The following is an 18,288-nucleotide window of genomic DNA, read 5'->3' as shown; positions in this document are numbered from 1 at the left end:
ATCGCTGTTATATTAGACAATATTCAATATTTTTTTAAATATTCAGCTGCCTCGGCTTTTAAGAAATCCACTCGTATTAAAAATAACGAGTCTTCTTTTGCAGTCAAATACTCTCCAATGCCTCCGCCTGCCTTATAGCTTAGGTTGCTTGCTGCCAAGACGCTACATTTACAAAATAACTCAATTTTAACATAAATAGATTTAGGTTGCTTTCAAAATAAATGTCTCATATGCTATCTTGCAAGGTTCGGAACATGATTTTCTCGAGCTTTACAATAATGATTGTGATTTGCAATAAATAACATTTTAAATTATGTATAAATAACAATCGTAATTTAATGATTAATTACTATAATCATATTATATTGAAAATGAACGTTTGAATATAGTATCAGGCAATTAATTTCTTATTCAGGCAATCTAAAATATCTTAAGATACCTTTAAAATATCGCTTAATCAATTAACGTACATTATTTGCTATAAATATACAATAAAAATGTACGATAAATGATTACCAATAAAACAAAAAAATAATTAGTAGTATTTACATGCTTTTAAACACTTGAAAATTATTTGCATGACGTAGTTAAATCAGAAGCACTTCTTCAACAATCACCAGTAAGCAGAGCGTCCATACACAGCACAAAAAGTAAGTACACCATTTAGAGAAAAAAAAATAGTTTATTAAATATAGCTTAGTTACATACATTTTTTGTTGGTAGTTGCTTACCGTAACACTTTGCGCTTATTTTGTTCGATTCAATCATGGCTGCACAGATACGATTGGACATTTTATTTTTACCAAATTCCTTTATTAACATCCCCGACTCCCTTTTATTTTCAGGCCGCGGTTCTGCGCTTGTACATTCTTACAGGACCACGGGACATTTCGGACACCCGAAAGGTTCCTATTTGGCACCAAACCCCAAACATTACCACGTAGCAAATTTGCACTACATTAACGAAGTTTGCAGACCGAAATTAGTGAACATTTCACGAAGTAATTCCCCCAAATTCAATAATGAAGAAGAATTTCGCAAAAAAGTTAATCAATTAACCGTTAATATTGGAAACCAACTTTCTTTGGAAATTCCTTTGGAAATGTTTAAAGATTTTATTTTGCCATTTGTTCCCGATTTGAATGTTAATGAGAAGAGTCAAACGTTCGAGGATGTTTTCGCTCAAACTAGTTATGTTGCTGATTCAATTTTAACGCATAATTTTCCGGAGTTAAAACATGATGAGGAAGATTCTTCTGATTTTGAAATGGAGATTGTTAAAAAGATGCAACAAGATATCTTTCAAGATGTAAGTGATGAATCCTTTGAAGATGTTAATAAGGCATTTGATGAACATATGGCGCGTCTTCGTGAAAACCAAGCTAAAGAGGAAGCAGTGAGGAGCTTTTCTAAAGAACAAATGTTTGAAAATGAATATGATTTTGGTCCCAATAAAGATTATCAATCAGGAGATTTTTTTGACTTGACACGTGAAGTTAATGATTTAAGTACTTGCGAAGAAGATAGTGACGAAGTGGAAATAAAAAGTGCTGATTTAAACGCTGAGAACGATGATGTTTTTTTAGAGGGAACCAAAAATGATACAAAATATGATCCCGATGTATTGTTTGTTGACGTGCTTGTTGAGGGAGACAAGGTAAACGTATCATTTTTTGACGGGGACCAAGAAATGCCAGAAATGAGATCGACGCATTCAATACAAGACAGAGATTTGTTAATAATCGTTGGTGATGAGGATTTACAAAATAACAGAACTCAAATGGATGGTCAAATTAATGAAGATTTGGAAAAAAATGAAGAAAAGACCAAACAGGAGTGTTCTTTTGATGATGTAGCCATCTGCGAAGATGAGGATGGTTTTCAGTCATCTGAAGGAGAAAGTTTAATCGAGAATGAATGCGAAAACGATGATGACGAAGCCGTAGGAATTACGTCACAAAATCATGAACAAATTGTTTTACAACTTATCAATGATTATTGTAAGCTGTTAGAAGCGAAAGAGAAAGCCCGAATAGAAGCAAAACAAGATGAAGTGCGAAAATATATTGCGGCGTTGGAGCCAATTATTGAACAAGAAGAAATTGTTTGTGATGAGCAAGAATCAGTAAAAACTTGCACAGTGTCTACCAACACTGATATAACAACAAAGACCGAAAAATCATGTTCAACGCTTTCTCCCCCTGGACTAGAAGATTACCTTTTAAAGATGGTCCCAAAAAAATCGACGTGCATTAAAAACCTTTTTAACTCTCAAACGCAAACTTGTTACAATAAGCAAGACAGCAATTCAAAGAAAGATGATGATGAAATCTTAAAATCTAATGATATGAAATCTAATGATAACGCAGCTAAAAAGCCACCAAAACGAAAGCATTTAAGCAAACCCCAAGAAGAAATTGAAAAAGCGAATAAAGACAACGATAAAAATCGAAAACATTCCAATAAGAAGCAAAAAAAGCATCAAAATAATGAAGAAATAGATTCTGAGGTGAGTTCGCAATACTCGCGCTCGTTATTTGATCGATTTTCTGTTATTTACGATATGGTCCCCCTCACAAAATCGGTCGATATGAACAAATTCGAAGACACTTTAAAAGGTCTCAAAGAAATGCTTTCTCAATCATCAACGAATTTATTCGACGTAAAAAACGTGGTTTTGCCCCCGAATAAATTAAAGCCGCTAAAAAGAATGGTCGATGAGACGTTAAAACATTTACCCAATATTCAAAAAATTGTGAGGACTTGCAAGCATAAAACGAGAAAGGGACAAGTTTGTGTGAGAGGAATTTGTAAGACAATGCCGAAAATTGAGAATATTTTTAATTTTACAGAAATCGCGCAAGTTTTAGGAAAATCGTTTAATGAGAAAAACGATATAAAATTGAAGGAGGAACATTGTAAGCAACAAATGAAAAATATTTTGTTTAGGAATACTTTCCCGTTAATTAATAGGTATAAAAATTATCGTGGAAAAGAATTGAAGAAATCTGTGTGTGCAGAAGCTGATAAAGAAAACGTCGAAAATAAAGATATGTTGAAATATCCTGATGATTCAGAAGAAGATGAATCAGAAGATGAAAAATGTGCTTCCCATGAAACGCACGAACAGAGTAGTAACTGCAATAATATTGATAACAACCTTAAAAATAACCAAGAAAAAAATTTCACCCCAGTAAAAGTCAAAACCGTCCATGAAATTAATAATTCGATTACCACAGCCCAAGAAGCAAAATCTAAATTGATTAAAAACATTGTATCATCCTCAAAAATATCTTCGTTTCAACCGAGAAAATCTCAAAGTGGTAACGAACATTTATGGGTAATGTTAGAAAAAGCAAAATCAAAAAAAAATACCCCTTTAAAACCATCGAAAAATGTAACGGTTTCCAAGGGAAAAAATCTTTCTAAAAGTGTTGAATGTAACGATTATAGTGATTACTCTGCTGCTAAAGATCGAAATGTGTCTCGTGTAGAAGATGAAAATAATCGGGTTGTTGTTTCTGTGGAAAATTATTTTGTTCGTTCCGAGTCAAATGATAACCCAGCGTTTGTACAATCTAATAACGTTACTTTCGTTGTGAAAGACAAAGAAAATGGTGATAAATGCGGGTTTGAAGGAGACCCCAGTCTCGCTTGGATGGGATATGAAAACGCGAAGTTTTAAATATTAGTTTGTTTAAAGTTTTAATTTACTATATATACATAAGACTTTCAAGTTCCGATCATTTATTTCCTAACAGCACGTTTTTTTTGTAATACATTCGCTTTGCATTTTATTTGGTGTATGTTTATAAAGAGCCATTGTTTCCGTTAATTCTTGGAAGTTATGTTATCAGTTTTTGATCCAAAATTTATTGATAACATAATTTTAAAGACTTTTGTTAATTATTGTACTCAACACATCATGTTATAATCTTCAGCACATAAAAACAACATTTAATACTCTTGCTTTTTTAATAAGTTTGTGAATATTTATGTTAAATCCTAGAACCCGCTAAAAATGTAACAAAACGGTATAAAAAAAAGATATTTTTGGTGTATGGGTATAATTTGGGTGAATGGATATTTGGATCAGGTATTAACTAATTTATTTTTTTATACACGAACACAAACACTGCCTTGTAACACATTTAGCACTTTTTTGTTATTGTTTCACTGTTACAAATTGTACACTTAAAGAAACATCGTTTGCAGGAAGTTTTTACTTTTTAAATTAATTATATATTGTGTTATATGTTTTAAATTTATGGTAACAGCTAAATATGTAGATATACAGGTGTTTCAAAAATTATGCTCTGCAACATCAATAGTTTCTAATCCTGCGTTGATGGGACTTTTTCGCACTCTTTCAAACTCACAACTTGTCATTTTTACGAATTATCAGTACAATTACCAGATAACCGTTCTATTCGTTAGTACAAATCTTCCAGATTGTTCACAGGTGTTGCGTAAACTAAACTTTTCTCCACTGAATCATTGAAACCATTCCCAAGGCAACCCACCGCTTCCGGCCACCAAAAACCAGCGGAGAACCTTAACTTTATTTGCACATTAACACGTTCAGTGTGTATGACTCCATTCGAAGTTGCCATGTTACAACATTAGTACATAGGAGTCATGTGCGTCTTTTTTATCATTTATTCAATAAACCTCGCCGCTCCTTGGAACCCTAACCTATAAAACTTCTCAGCGAACGTGTTAACTAAAATACAATTCATCAAACCTAAAGTCTAATTACAATATAAAACGAACACAATGAAACGAAATACAATCCTTGTCACACTTACAATTTATCCGCCAACTTAAACTAAATCAAAACCTGAAAATAAAAATAAACGAAGAAATACATGACGAAAACACTAACTAACACTAAAACCATATAGTCCCACCCCGTTATAATGCCACTGTCGCTCATTGTGCCCCCATAAAGAGATAATCAAACATTACTCCCGCCGCAAACAAGTTCTGACAATCCATACCACCGTTATCCATAATTCCATCCAATACTCCTTTACCTTCGGACACTCCTGCCAGATATGCTGCAGGGCTGCATCCCTTCTATCCTTATCCAATATCATCCATCTCTCTTTCCTGACTCTCTAACATCTTTCACCACTTCCCTCCTACACACACACCTCTTCACACCCCCTACGCAACCCCTAATCTTACCACCTCACCCGCCCTCTCAACAAGTAACCTCTTTATCGTTTCTCTCACACCTCACTCTTTATCTGCGATCACAGTCATCCTTCCCATCGTCCCTCCTATCTTCTCTCGCATACCGTACCCTACATTCCTCCGCCCATTCCTCACATATCTTCCATCCTTTTCCTTCAAACCAGTTTCCACAACACACAGTAGGTAGCCGGCACACTCTATTTTATCCAGCGCTCTCAACACACCCGTACTTTATACCGCATTGTCAATAACTTTTCCTACAACGGAAGTCAGGCATATTGGTCTGATCTCGCCACTCGATTTCGGCAACCAAACCACTCTAAACTTCTTACATTCACCCGGGAACCTCTCTTCTCTCAAGCATCCATCAATCACCTCCCTCGCCACATTCTTAAATACCTCCCATGACGCACTTATGGATTTCTGCCGTCCGCTAACATAATACTTTTTCACAGGACTCAGTTTTCTTTAGACTGTGTAAAGTCGTTTTAAACATTACATGTGAAAGCAGTTGCCGGTTGGTAAATGTTTTCGCATTACCATTGGTACGACCCTTACATGAATGCCATATCGGCCAATTCAGCATTTGAATAGGCAATACAATCAAGTCATAGCCAAGTCCTTTTTACTTGCGTCCGGGGAACTTAAGTTCCGGTATAAGCACATTTTTTCGGTGAGTCTTTCGGAGGCGACGTTAAGTCGTTGGTCTCGGTACCAGTTATACATTTCTGCAGTCATTAGTACTCTTTCCTCCTAGAAAGGAGGATGACTGTGTTTTGCAAAGTCGAAGCGAAGATCAGGAATCAACACACAAAATTGGGCCGTTACCCCCAATCGAATAGAAAGATAGTCTTTCAAAAAATCGATAAACTATGTAAAAATAGAAGGATTGGTAACATTTTCGGATCCTAAAATTGTTTAATTTTTGCAATAATTAATATTAAAATTCAAAATCCCCTCTATAAAAGCTTTGGTGACGTTTCGAAGTTTTCGCGTAAGATCAAGAAGACACAAACGTGTATCGTTCGGATCTCTTGGTCTAGCGCATAAGATTGTTGTGGCATCTCGCTCACCTTCTATTGATTTTTATTTCAACCAACCGCGTGCGAAACTACGGTGACGTCACCAAAGTTTTTTTTTTTAAATTTTCATTATCTTTTTGAAAAAGTAAAACCCAGTTTGAAAAATAAAAAATTATAGAAGTCTTCAATTTTGCTAAACGATCAAATAAGCCAATAAAAAAATGTGTAACGGCTCTATTGTTCATGTAAAAACAAAGCAAGTTGTACTCAAAGCCAACTTGGAGTAATCGCTAAGTATTAATAGTAATCTGTGTTGTAATAAATCGCACTTTTTGCATTAATTAACACCTTTCAATTCATTTTCGACCGTAGTATACAGGGTGTTTCATGAGGAATGGTACATACGTTAATATGTTAAAGATTTATTCATTTTAAGCAGAAAATTTCCTAAAAACATGTGCTCATTCTCAAAGGTAACTGAGATACAGCCAGTTAATGCATTAATAATTCGGACTTTAAAGGAAGGGTTCGATTATCCCACCGCCTAACTCGATGCACTTGGCTGATCTCTTGAAGATATCACGCACTGTGCGGCGTAATTTATCCTGATGTTAATAATACGAGCGATTAGCCCATCACGCCTGTTTACTTTAACTTGATAAACATCGCTTTTCAGCCATCCCCACATTTCGTAATCTAACGGATTAAGGTCCAGTGACCGAGCTGGCTAACTGATAGGACCCCCACGACCAATCCACCGTTCCGCAAAGGTTTGGTTCAGGTATTGCGTCGCTTGACGGCCGTGAGTACGCAATATTCTCCATACTTTTACATGAGGAACACCAAAACGAGCAGAAAGTCTTCTTGTACTGGTAGATGGACTGCGTCTTACTGACTGAAGAATTTGTTCAGCTTCATTTAGAGTTTGCATACCTGCACGTTGAGAATGAATCTGTTGAATGTTCGAGTAATAAATGGTCTTGAATCGGGTAGCACTCGGTTAGGAAACTGTCTCCTACAGTCACGACAAGTAGCACGTGCATTTCAATTGCAGAAACCGTAACAAAACACCATATTAGTCGACACTTCAACCAAATAATGTTAAATGTCAAACATTGACAAATGACTGTTTCATTAACTGGCTGTATCTCAGTTACCTTTGAGAATTGCGCACATGCTTTTAGGATTTTTTTCTGCTTAAAATGAACAAATCAATAACATATTAACGTATGTACCATTCCTCATGAAACACCTGTATAGAATGATTATATTCGTTTTATACAAAATAATAGACGGAATATACTTCTTGGTAGATTACATATGGCTTGAGTGACTCCCCACAGAGATATAAAAGGTAGCCACGATTTCTTAGCACAATACTTTAGCTATCGAGAGCAAAGCCATTGTCTGAGAATTGGTGGTTAAAATCGAAACATTTTTGACAATGATAAATATGTGGACTAAACTCGACGGCTCAACAATACAAAAACAATAATAATCATCATAGCGGTTGAATACCTTCACGACCTGCTCATGTTCTCCGGGGTCTTCTTCTTTGATACCTTTCTGACGGGATCCACCGTCAGACCTTTTTTGGCCATTTATTCTCGCCCATTCTATTGAAATGCCCATACCGTGTCAACAGTTTTTTCTCAATTCTTTAATGGCGCTATTTGTAATATGCTGGGGTCTAGATATTCTACAATTTCGTCGGAAAGGCTTGTAGCACTCGATCATATCCTTCTATGCACCTTCTATTCTCTCTCTCTCCAATGGCGCTAGAGCGGAAGTTGAGCTTTAACCTCCAACACTGCCGATCAAGAACCAGGTTCTGATCTTCATGAGTGGTTGTGACCTCCTTCTTAGTCTGTTGCCTTGCATTCTGCTGCTTAAGAATCCTTTTGGAGTTCTATCCTCGCTCATTCATGCCACATGACCAGCACGTTGCGTCTTTGCAATTTGACGAATTCCCGCATTCATAGCACAATATAGGTCTAATGATGGTTTTATAGACTAATTTTTAAGTATTTATCTATAGTTTTGGAAAGGAATACATGTGATAGGGCAAAGTAGGTTCTGTTCGCGGTTGTTCTTCTATTTTGTATTTCTGGTTCTTCCAGTCCTACTAATTTCAACTCCATTAAGTTTAACTCTCAGGTGCATAAAGCTCCTCACTTCTTCAACATTTTCCTATGCTATGGTTGATCGATGTATTGAATATATACATTGAGTAATATTTATGGTGCTCCCTAGCTGTTTCCGTAAATTTGTGACACTATAATTTATTTAAAAAGTAATAATTTTAAAAAATATTTATTTATTTTATATGTATTTTTTAGGTGAAAACACAGTAAATGGTGATCAATCCGATGCCCATATGAGCACATTATCTCAGAGTAGCAAAGAGGTAAGAGAAAAAAATTTTAAAAACTTTAAATTATTTATTTTATCGATATTAAACTTCCATTTTCCTCGGCCCGAAACAAACATTCTCTAACAATGACTAAAATTAATGAAACTAAATTAACTAAAAAATGATTCTAAACCTTAAAAAAACTAGTAACTATATTCAAATAAAGTATTACAACACTTAAAAGGTAAAAGTATTTATGTCAGATATTGGACAATTCCATATTAACACAAATATAGTAGTCCATAGCCAAAAAGATAACCGTCAGAAGTAATTTCAGAAACGTCGGGAGAGATATCAACACTTCTATTTTGAATCTCAGCTTGCCGACAGCGATATGTACATAGTTTTAACAAAAGCTGATCAGATAAATTGGGGAGGGAAAACAATGTTCCATGTTCGTCAATTATTCCTCTGCAACAATATGTCTATCTACAGAAGCATGGAAATGAAGCATACGTTACAGCGGCTGATAACGGTTTGCGAAGAGAAGTTGCGTACGTGATAGTGGCCAACAAAATGTTAAGATAAAACAGAAGCCTCTTTTAAATCAAATATATTACCTGTATCAAGAAAATACTACTGCAAAATACTTCCCACGTAACAAGCTGATTAAGTTTTGCACATTAAAGCTAAAAAAGGAGTTACGGAATTATTTATAGAGGTGCCGAACAGTTGTTGATACCTTTAACTTTTATTAGTAAAAATTGGAGAAGAGAAAGGGAACCGAATTATTTTAAGGAACAAGGATTCTCTATAAGCACCTAAGAAGGCGCACACTTCTACTCCCTTTCGATTATAGAGACTACCCAATTCAGAAATAACCCTATTTTTAAACAGAGAAGCAAAAGATTTCCAATTTCAAAAATATGTCTGTTACTACTTAACTAAAGAAACATAGAACTTTTGTCTTCTTTTGCCCGCTTGACGTTGAGTTTCGGGACACCTGGTATATACAGTATTGGAAAAAAGTAGAGCAACTTCTAATTTTTGTAAATGAAATTTTAAATTAATGGCTTTGCTTAGGGTTTACATCACTATGGTTATATAGAATTTACGTAGTGAAGATTTCACAAAGCTCCTTATTTTATTAGAAATAAAATAAAATTATAAAACTTGGGTTGGAAAAAAGTAAAACAACTTTGCTAAGAAATACAAACATGTGGCAAATGGCAAATAAGAACGAGTTTTTGATAAGATACATTCCATAAGACCAGTCTTAAACATGCCTCGTGGTATAGCTGTTTGTAAAACTGTGAAAGAAATGGTTATTAATGATTTTAAAAACCATGTTAAAATAGTATAGCGAATTTTTAAACAATATAGTGAGACGGAACTTGTAGACTTGAAGAAAAGGTCTGGAAGTCCCAGAAAAACCAATGGATGCCTTGATGGAATAATTGTAAAAACAGCTAAAAAATATCAACTTTGTTCTTCAGCCAAAATTAAGGCTGAGGAGTTACAAGAAACACACAATTTGGAGGTATCAACACGTACAATACGCAATAGATTAATTGAAAATAAACTATTTGCCCGAAGACCTGCGAAAAAAACACTTCTACCAAAAAAAAAAAAATAAAACCGCAAGACTACTATTTGCACGCCCCCATTAAGAGTGGACATACAACGAATGGAAAAGGTATTGTTTAGTGATGAATCGTAGTTTAGCTTATTTAAAAGTGATGGAGTGCAATATGTGAGGCGTCCAATAGGAAAAAGGCTGACTTCTAAGTACAGGTGTCCCAATTTCGATGTCCGCATAGGCTATCTCCGAAACTAAAAGAGATAGAAAAAAGTAGCTTACATGTCATGATCTCGTTTTTCGAGAAAATGTTAATGCCGAAAACTCCGAACAGCTATCGTCTTTTGTTTTCGCCCTATCGGGGCGAAAACAATTGCCCTTCGACAATTGCGAATATCTCACTTATTATCAAAGATGGAATATTATAAATAAAACATTATATGGGCAACTTTTTACGAAGAATTCAGTGGTGTGGGTAGAATTTTTTTCCCATCTTTTATTTTCGAGATTTTAGACGTAACTTTATTTTTTTAAATGAAAACCATAGTTGGCTATGACCTAAAATAATTTGTTATTTTCTTCTGATAACAAATATATGTGGGGTATATTTCTTATAGTTATTGAATAATTAACAAAAATTCATTTTATTCTATCTAAAACTATTGTATGTGTTTAAAAGTTAATGTTGTTATGGTGATAACCATACCATGATGGAAAACATTGTTTACAATTATTGCCAAAGTTTGTAATAGTATTTAAAAATTCACTAACAACTCTGGCATTATGTGCTGTTGCTCCGTCATATTGAAAATATATCATTTGAGACATATTTAATGGCAAATTGTCGACCAAAGGCTCAATGTGCTACCTTAATATATTGATGTATTTACCTGAGTTTAAGTTTTTATGGTAGATACTATATGCCAAATATTTATTATCGCACACCATACATTGAACCCCAATCTTCTTTGAACATTCAGAGACTTCATCGGTCCAGATGACATTTTGAACAAACAGCAGATTATTTAATTTTTCTAAATATCATCTACAAAATTCTAATCTTAGATTGACATCTCCGACACGTAAATAATGAGTAAGCCCCGCTTTGTATGGTTTATACTTATTTTTCTTTCATATTCTGGAGCAGCGGCTGTTGGGTCAGACGTCTTGTTCAATTTCTCTGCAAGATGTTGAAAGATTTATCGCAAGTGAAGCCAACACATTGACTTCATCTTCGTGCAGGTCATTTTGGTATGTTTTTGCACGTGGTTTGGGGAAGGACCAAAAATCTATTAAATTTTCTGCTAATCGGCTGAAGGTTCTTACGTGCGGTTGTCTTCTTTCCGGATACCTTGTGAAATATAATTCCACGGCTAACGTAGCATTCTTATCTGATAACATATAGCATTCCATCATGTTACATTTTGCATAATTTTCGAAATTCATTGTAAAGTTTTATTCAGTTTTGTTATACTTTGACACTTTAACATGCTGGTGCTTCGTACCAGCACATAATGCCAAAGTTGTTATCGAATTTTTAAATACAAACTTTGGCAATTATTTGATATATTATGTTCCATCATAGTACGTATGGTTATCACCATAGCAACATTAACTTTTAAATACATACATTAGTTTTAGATAGAACAAAATGAATTTTTGTTAATTATTCAATAACTATAAGAAATATACCCCATAAACTATATATATTTGTTATCAGAAAAAAATAACAAATTAGTTTAGGCCATAGCCAACTATGGTTTCCATTTAAAAAAATAAAGTTACGTCTAAAAGCTCGAAAATAAAAGATAGGAAAAAAATTCTACCTACGCTACTGAATTCTTCGTAAAAAGTTGCCCATATAATGTTTTATTTATAATACTCCATCTTTGATAATAAATGAGATATTCGCGATTGTCGTTTTCGCAAAATTATCGATTTTTGCCGATAGGGCGAAAACAAAAGACGATAGCTGTTCGTAGTTTTCGGCATTAGCATTTTCTCGAAAAACGAGATCATGACATGTAAGCTACTTTTTTTCTATCTCTTTTAGTTTCTGTGGAGGTGGTTCTGTGATGATTTGGGGATGTTTCTCTGGTTTTGGTGTAGGCCCTATACAACGTATTATTGGAATAATGGACAGATTTATGTACCGTGATATATTAACACTTTCGCGTCCGTTCCATATACAATTAGGATAACGTCAATGGCCGGCATCTTCACTACGTATTGTTACGCCAGGAGCCGCAAGTAATGTCATATAAACGTAAAAATACGTGAGCGGCGCCTGACTATGGACAATATATAAACGTAAAAATACGTGAGCGGCTCCTCACTGATGACAATATAAAACGTAAAAATACGTGATCGGTCACGAAAGTGTTAAGAAATGTTATGGAACCTTATGCCGACGAAAATCTGATTATCTCTTATAAATTTAGGACAACGAACAAAATAAAATAAATTTGATGACTTGGCCGTCACAGTCACCAGACTTAAATCCTATAGAAAACCTATGGAAAATAGTTGGCGATGTATGTATGTAAGGAACGGAAGTGCATGCGTTCCCGCACTCCGCACTTAGGCCCCCTTGGACCCCTATATATATGACGTATAACATGTTGGGTGCAGACTCCCAACATAACCTCTTTTCACATCAACCAGCTTAGGGAATTACCGAAGGCCAGTACTACTCGGAGGTAAGTTCCTGATATCATCTGTGGTCGGCCATGCCTCCCCGAGGGTCCTCATTCTGAGGTCTGCTAGAGAAGGGCAATCACACAAGATGTGTCTAGGGCCTCGTCGTCCTGTTCACAGGCTCGACAGAGAGGAGATTTTGCAAGCTTCAAATTGTGAAGGTGCTTGTTTACCTTACAGCGTCCCGTGAGGAGACCTGTGGCTTACCGGAGGGCGTTTCTTCCAAGCCCTACGAAAAACTGAGTTGTAATTTTCGAAGGATATTTTAACAAATCCTTAGCAAGATAGCAACTTCGTATCTTGCTAAGCACTTCGTATTCGAGGATGATGGGAAAAGACCCCCGCTCCCGCCCCGTTCCGTCTTTTTGAGTCATCAGTGTAGATTTTTAAGGTCTTATTCGCATCCACTACTGTGGCACTGATGTAGGTGGGATAATTTCTTGAGAAAACGTATGTTGCTGACAAGCAGTCCGTCTTGCACTCGAGTGGGGATGAGTCCAGCACAGCCCCCCTCCAGAGTGCCGAACTGCCGCCAACGCCCCCCATCCTTCATGATTCCTACCGATTATAGGCTTTTCATGGTTACCAACGCCACTTCCTGAATATGTAGGTCTAGTGGTGGCAGGTTAAGCATGACTTCCATGGCCGTGGTGGGAGTAGATCGCAGCGCACCTGTAACAAAAAGACACGCGAGTCTGTATCCTATTTAGCGCGGTGGTGGCAGTAGACTTAGAAGTTCTGTTCCACCGCACCGTAAGTTAGCATTGGTCGGATTACAGCCGTGTAAATCCATAGGGCTATGTTGGGGGACAACCCCACGTTTTCCCGACAGCCCTACGGCATTGGCCGTAAGCGACGCATGCTTTTTTTACTCTATTATCTAGGTGGGATTTTCACGTTAACTTGCTGTCTAAAATTAAGCCCAAGTACTTAACCTCTGTAGATAGTTTAAGTGGAGTGTTAGCGAGCATTGGCAGTTTGGGGTTGCCTATGTTGCGCATGCGTGTAAAAATAACCATCTCTGTCTTCTTGGCATTGGCATTTCATCAGGCTATCCAGGGTGAGATTTCACAGAAGTGGAGAAAGAATCCTCCCTTGCGAACAGCCTCTGGTAACAGCCCTTTGTAGGGTGGCATGGCCAGCCCTTAATTTAACGATTGTATGCCTTAGAGTGCTCTCGATTCAACCACATAGGGTCGGAGGAACGTTATGCTCTAACAAGGCCTCGTTTATTCCGGAGAAGGTGGTTCTGTCAAAAGCGCCTTCCACGTCAATGAAGACACCCAGGACGGACTCTTTAAGGTCCAGAGCATCACCAACGAAGCTGGTCACCGTGTGAAGAGCTGTTAGTGTGGATTTTCCCTGAGTGTAAGCATATTGATTAGAGTCTAGTGGCCTGGTGCAAAGGCAAGTATCTGTAATGTAACGGTCGCAAAGTCTCTCCAACGATTCAGTAAAAAGGAGGAGAGACTAATTGGTCTATATGACTTCGGGAGAAAGTAGTCTTGCTTACAGGCAACCCTGGAAAATTCTCTTCAGGTACGGTAGCACGTCGTCCAGTCTCCATTTGAGTTTTGAACCGTTTTTTCCTCCCCACAGATGATTTTGGCCAAGCCCCAATCATCTGCTACGTACCATCCGCTGTTGGTACGTAGCTTGTCTCTGGTTGGACAGCGTTGGTGTTGTCGGAACCTGAGAAATGAACAGACATTAGAAGCTGTAAACTTTCTTGCAGGTTGTTGTTATAGGAACCATCATCCTTCTTCATTAACCCAATTCGTCGTTCTGGGCTCGCAGCGAGCACCTTCTTCGTGCGGGAGACTTCGTTAGAGGAAGTAATTTCCTCACAGAAGGCTCTCCATGCTGCTCGCTTCTTTTGACGAATTGTTTTGTTGACGATAAAATTCGAAATAAAATTTACAAAAATGGTGTCGAATTGTTCACTGTTCTTTAAAATGCATGGTCTAAAATATCGAAAAAACCATTGACAATTTAATACATTCAATGTCACGAAGGTATCACGATGGCATTAATAATAAAGGAGATTATATTAAGTACTAAAAATCTTTGCTTTTTATTCAGTTTAACTGTTATTTACCTATAAATTGTTAAGTTGTTCTACTTTTTTCCAACAACTTTTGCAATTCTGTTTAATTTCTATAAAAATAAAGCTATCTTTGTCAAATTTCGGCTACACAATTCCTACATAATACACATTATTAAATTTAAAATTTAATATAAAAAAATTAAAAGTTGCTCTACTTTTTTCCAATACTGTATATATAATTGTATTAATATTAATAAAATTGTAGGATCGCTCTATATCGGAAGGATCACCGAAAAAGGACAAGAAAAAGAAGAAAAAAGGATTTAGGACTCCATCCTTCCTAAAAAAGAACAAAGAGAAGAAAATTCGCGAAGCATAGAGGTAAAAATTTATAAAATATTTAGATGAGACTAGAAATAATTATTTATTCTTTTTTAGTATCACTGCCTTTAGACTTATATACGAAAGCGAAACAAATTAAAAAAAAAATTGTTCAACCTCCATCTCTGGATGACTGCCATCGTCAAAAAGTAAAATTAAGTTTCAACTTACACATAATATACAAACGTCTTTAGGAGCAGCTGCTGTGGATCATTTTGTCAACGACGAAACGAACTTAAAAACGCAAATAATTAAGTAAAAAAAGTTAAGTAATTAAAAAAACGTAATTTCTTTATTATTAATGATTTTTAATATGGTCTAAGACGGAGATAATAAATTAAAAAGCAACAAAAATATGAAAGTAAAAAGGAATATTATATATAAATTATAATTTTTAGCTTTATTTGTACAGCAGAAACATTGATTATTATATTATTATATTATATTATTATATACCATGATTATATTTGATTAATTCTAATTGTTGAAGTGCGACTCTATATGGTGGTTATTTTTTCTTTTTTTTTGTTAGATAGATTTTTATATATCTACTATTATAGGCGGAACAAGATTAAAAAATACTGCTTTATGATTCATCAAATTCTCCTTTACCATTTTTACCTTTATTATTTTTTCCTAAGCTATTGTTTTTTTTAAATATATGTAATTAATTTTATTGTATTGAATGAGAATTATTATTTTGATAGTGGCTTAAGATTTAAATTACTTTCGCCACGCTCAAAGTAAATAACTCGCATATTTTTTATATATACACCTGTGAATATGTTTAGCCTTTAATAGTTAATATATGCATATATATATATACAATACGAATTATATATAGAATTATTAATTTATGTATAACAGACGACAAAAAAATGTATTTGCAATTTTGAGGTACATATTTTTTTTATAAAAAACGTGCTAACAATAAATAAAATAATAAATGTCTGTTCGGTAGCTAAAACGATACATCACAAAAAAAGTTTTGTGCCATTTTTTTACATTAACGATCTTTAGAGGTTCAAAAAAAGTAATCTTAACCGAACAATCGACTCAACAAAAAAAGTTCCACAAAAAATAAATCATAATTCATTCATCGACTTTAATATTAAAGTTTTGTCAGAAATTTTTCTTGCACAAACCCTAAAATTAAAATTAAAAACTATAAAGACTCTTATAGTTTGAAAATCCGTTTTTTAAAATGTCCGTAGCTTTTAACATTTAAGATAAAAATAAAAACGCTTTCGATTTGCTGAACTTCCGCTATTTATCAATTTCTTCCCGTTGAAATTAAAAAAATCAAATAAAAGTAAAACTTAAAAAAAAATAAACATTGTGATAAAAAAATCTTTCATAAACAACATTTAAAAATAAAACATAAATATATACAAAATGATAAAATGTGCATTTAAAACTTTTCTATAATTTTTTCTATTTTTTTTCTCTATGAATTTCTTTTGAGAAATGAGTTAGTACTTATTGTATTATCTTGACCACAATCACCCCACTCTTGTTGCGAATATGTCACGCACACGAACCACCACTACGTTTTTAATTTGTATCCTTTTGCTTACGTGTTATCCGTGAAAGCGAAAGAAATGCATTCTAAAATAGCCTCATAGGACCTATACATTCTTGTCCAGTGCTAAAAATTATGTGAAAAGTATAAAAATTTCTAATTAAGTTTATTGAATATGGAATATAATGATTTGTTGATTCAAAAACAAGAATGTTTTAGGTTTGAGCCCCAACAGAATTACTTTCTGAACGTAAATATATTATATGACTTTTCTTTTCAATGACTTTATTTTTGTTTTTATTGAATGTCTATGAACAACTTCAAAATTGATTTCAATATGATTCACGTACTAATAAAATTGTGTTATTGAATTCTTGGTTGCTTATTTTACCTAAAATGTATCCTATATTGAAGTATGATTAATAATAAATAAGTATGATAAATGTAAAACTAATCATGGAGGCATACAATCAATTATTGATCATAGTGCGGCTGCTGGCTTCCCAAAAATTCTTCTTCCATTCATCTTTATTCCGTGCAGCTATCCTCTAGCCACTAAATCAAACCTTGGCCTCGTCTTTTGCTATCCCTGTGGTTTGATATGCATAATTCTCCTCAGCGCATGTGTACAGGAGTGTACCCAGTAGAGGTGTTAACTGATACTTGTACCTGTTACTTTGGAACAGGTATTTGTATGCTGTTCCTTGGAACTGTTACCAAATTTAAAAAATAACAGGTACAAAATAACTACAAAGATTTGATGCACTGTAGATTGGCAAATGAATTTGATATTCTAATAATGAAACCTAAGCTCCTATTCGCCTTACTGATAATTTTCTCTACATGATATAAAAATATCAGTTTGGAATGGAGCACTAAGCCAAGATGCTTTACCTTGGACCAGTGTTTTTCAACCTGTGGGTCGCGATACCTCTGTACGGGGGTCGCGAGAACTTAGTAAAAAAAATCAATAAATTTCAAAAAGGTAGATATATTAAAAAAAGTTAACAAAATGATACTTGTTATGTTGTTTATACAAACACCTTAACAAAAAATAAAATCTTCGAGTACTTGTTCATTTTAAAGTAAAGGTTGCGCTTGAGTTTGTTCAATCAATTTCTCCCATCGTGGATCCGTTTTTGCAACTTTAAGTATTAAATCGTTTTCCAAATTTAAGCGATTTCTTAGTTTACTTTTTATTTGGGCCATTGATGATAATGCCAACTCGCACAAGTACGAGGTAGAAAATGGAATCAAACACTTCAAAGCCTCGGTTGTTAATTCCGGGTATTCTGTTTTTCTTTTTAACCAAAAGGTATCCAAATTTTCAGACTTGAATTCCAAGTGTAACATCCCATTGGCAGATAATCCCAGCAGATTCTCTTTGAGCTTAGTTGCTAAATTTGCCTCATTTATAGCTGCATTTAAAAACGGATTTAAGATCCATCTTTGCCCAGTGTTAATCGATATCTCTTGCATTGAGAAGTA

The 18,288-nt window shown here is 34.8% G+C and overlaps 1 protein-coding gene across 4 annotated transcripts in view; it reads left to right on the top strand.

The window, feature by feature from the left end:
- LOC111428649 (adducin 1-like protein hts) overlaps positions 1-17,171 on the top strand; it is an 84,248-nt gene extending 67,077 nt beyond the window's left edge. For 2 of the 4 annotated variants that reach the window (XM_023064285.2, XM_023064286.2), the window contains exons 10-13: positions 588-650; positions 8,561-8,628; positions 15,163-15,278; positions 15,336-17,171. In XM_023064285.2, the coding sequence (XP_022920053.1) occupies positions 588-650; positions 8,561-8,628; positions 15,163-15,276 (245 nt within the window). In that variant the 3' untranslated portion in view covers positions 15,277-15,278; positions 15,336-17,171. The remainder of the gene's footprint in view (positions 1-587; positions 651-8,560; positions 8,629-15,162; positions 15,279-15,335) is intronic. The other 2 variants (XM_071194907.1, XM_071194908.1) reach the window with 1 other exon arrangement.
- The last annotated feature ends 1,117 nt before the right edge of the window (positions 17,172-18,288 follow it).

This window comes from Onthophagus taurus, chromosome 3, assembly GCF_036711975.1.
Source record: "Onthophagus taurus isolate NC chromosome 3, IU_Otau_3.0, whole genome shotgun sequence".
NCBI lineage: Eukaryota > Metazoa > Arthropoda > Insecta > Coleoptera > Scarabaeidae > Onthophagus > Onthophagus taurus.
The sequence above is the reverse complement of the archived record's forward strand: the minus strand, read 5'-3'. Positions and strand labels throughout refer to the sequence as shown.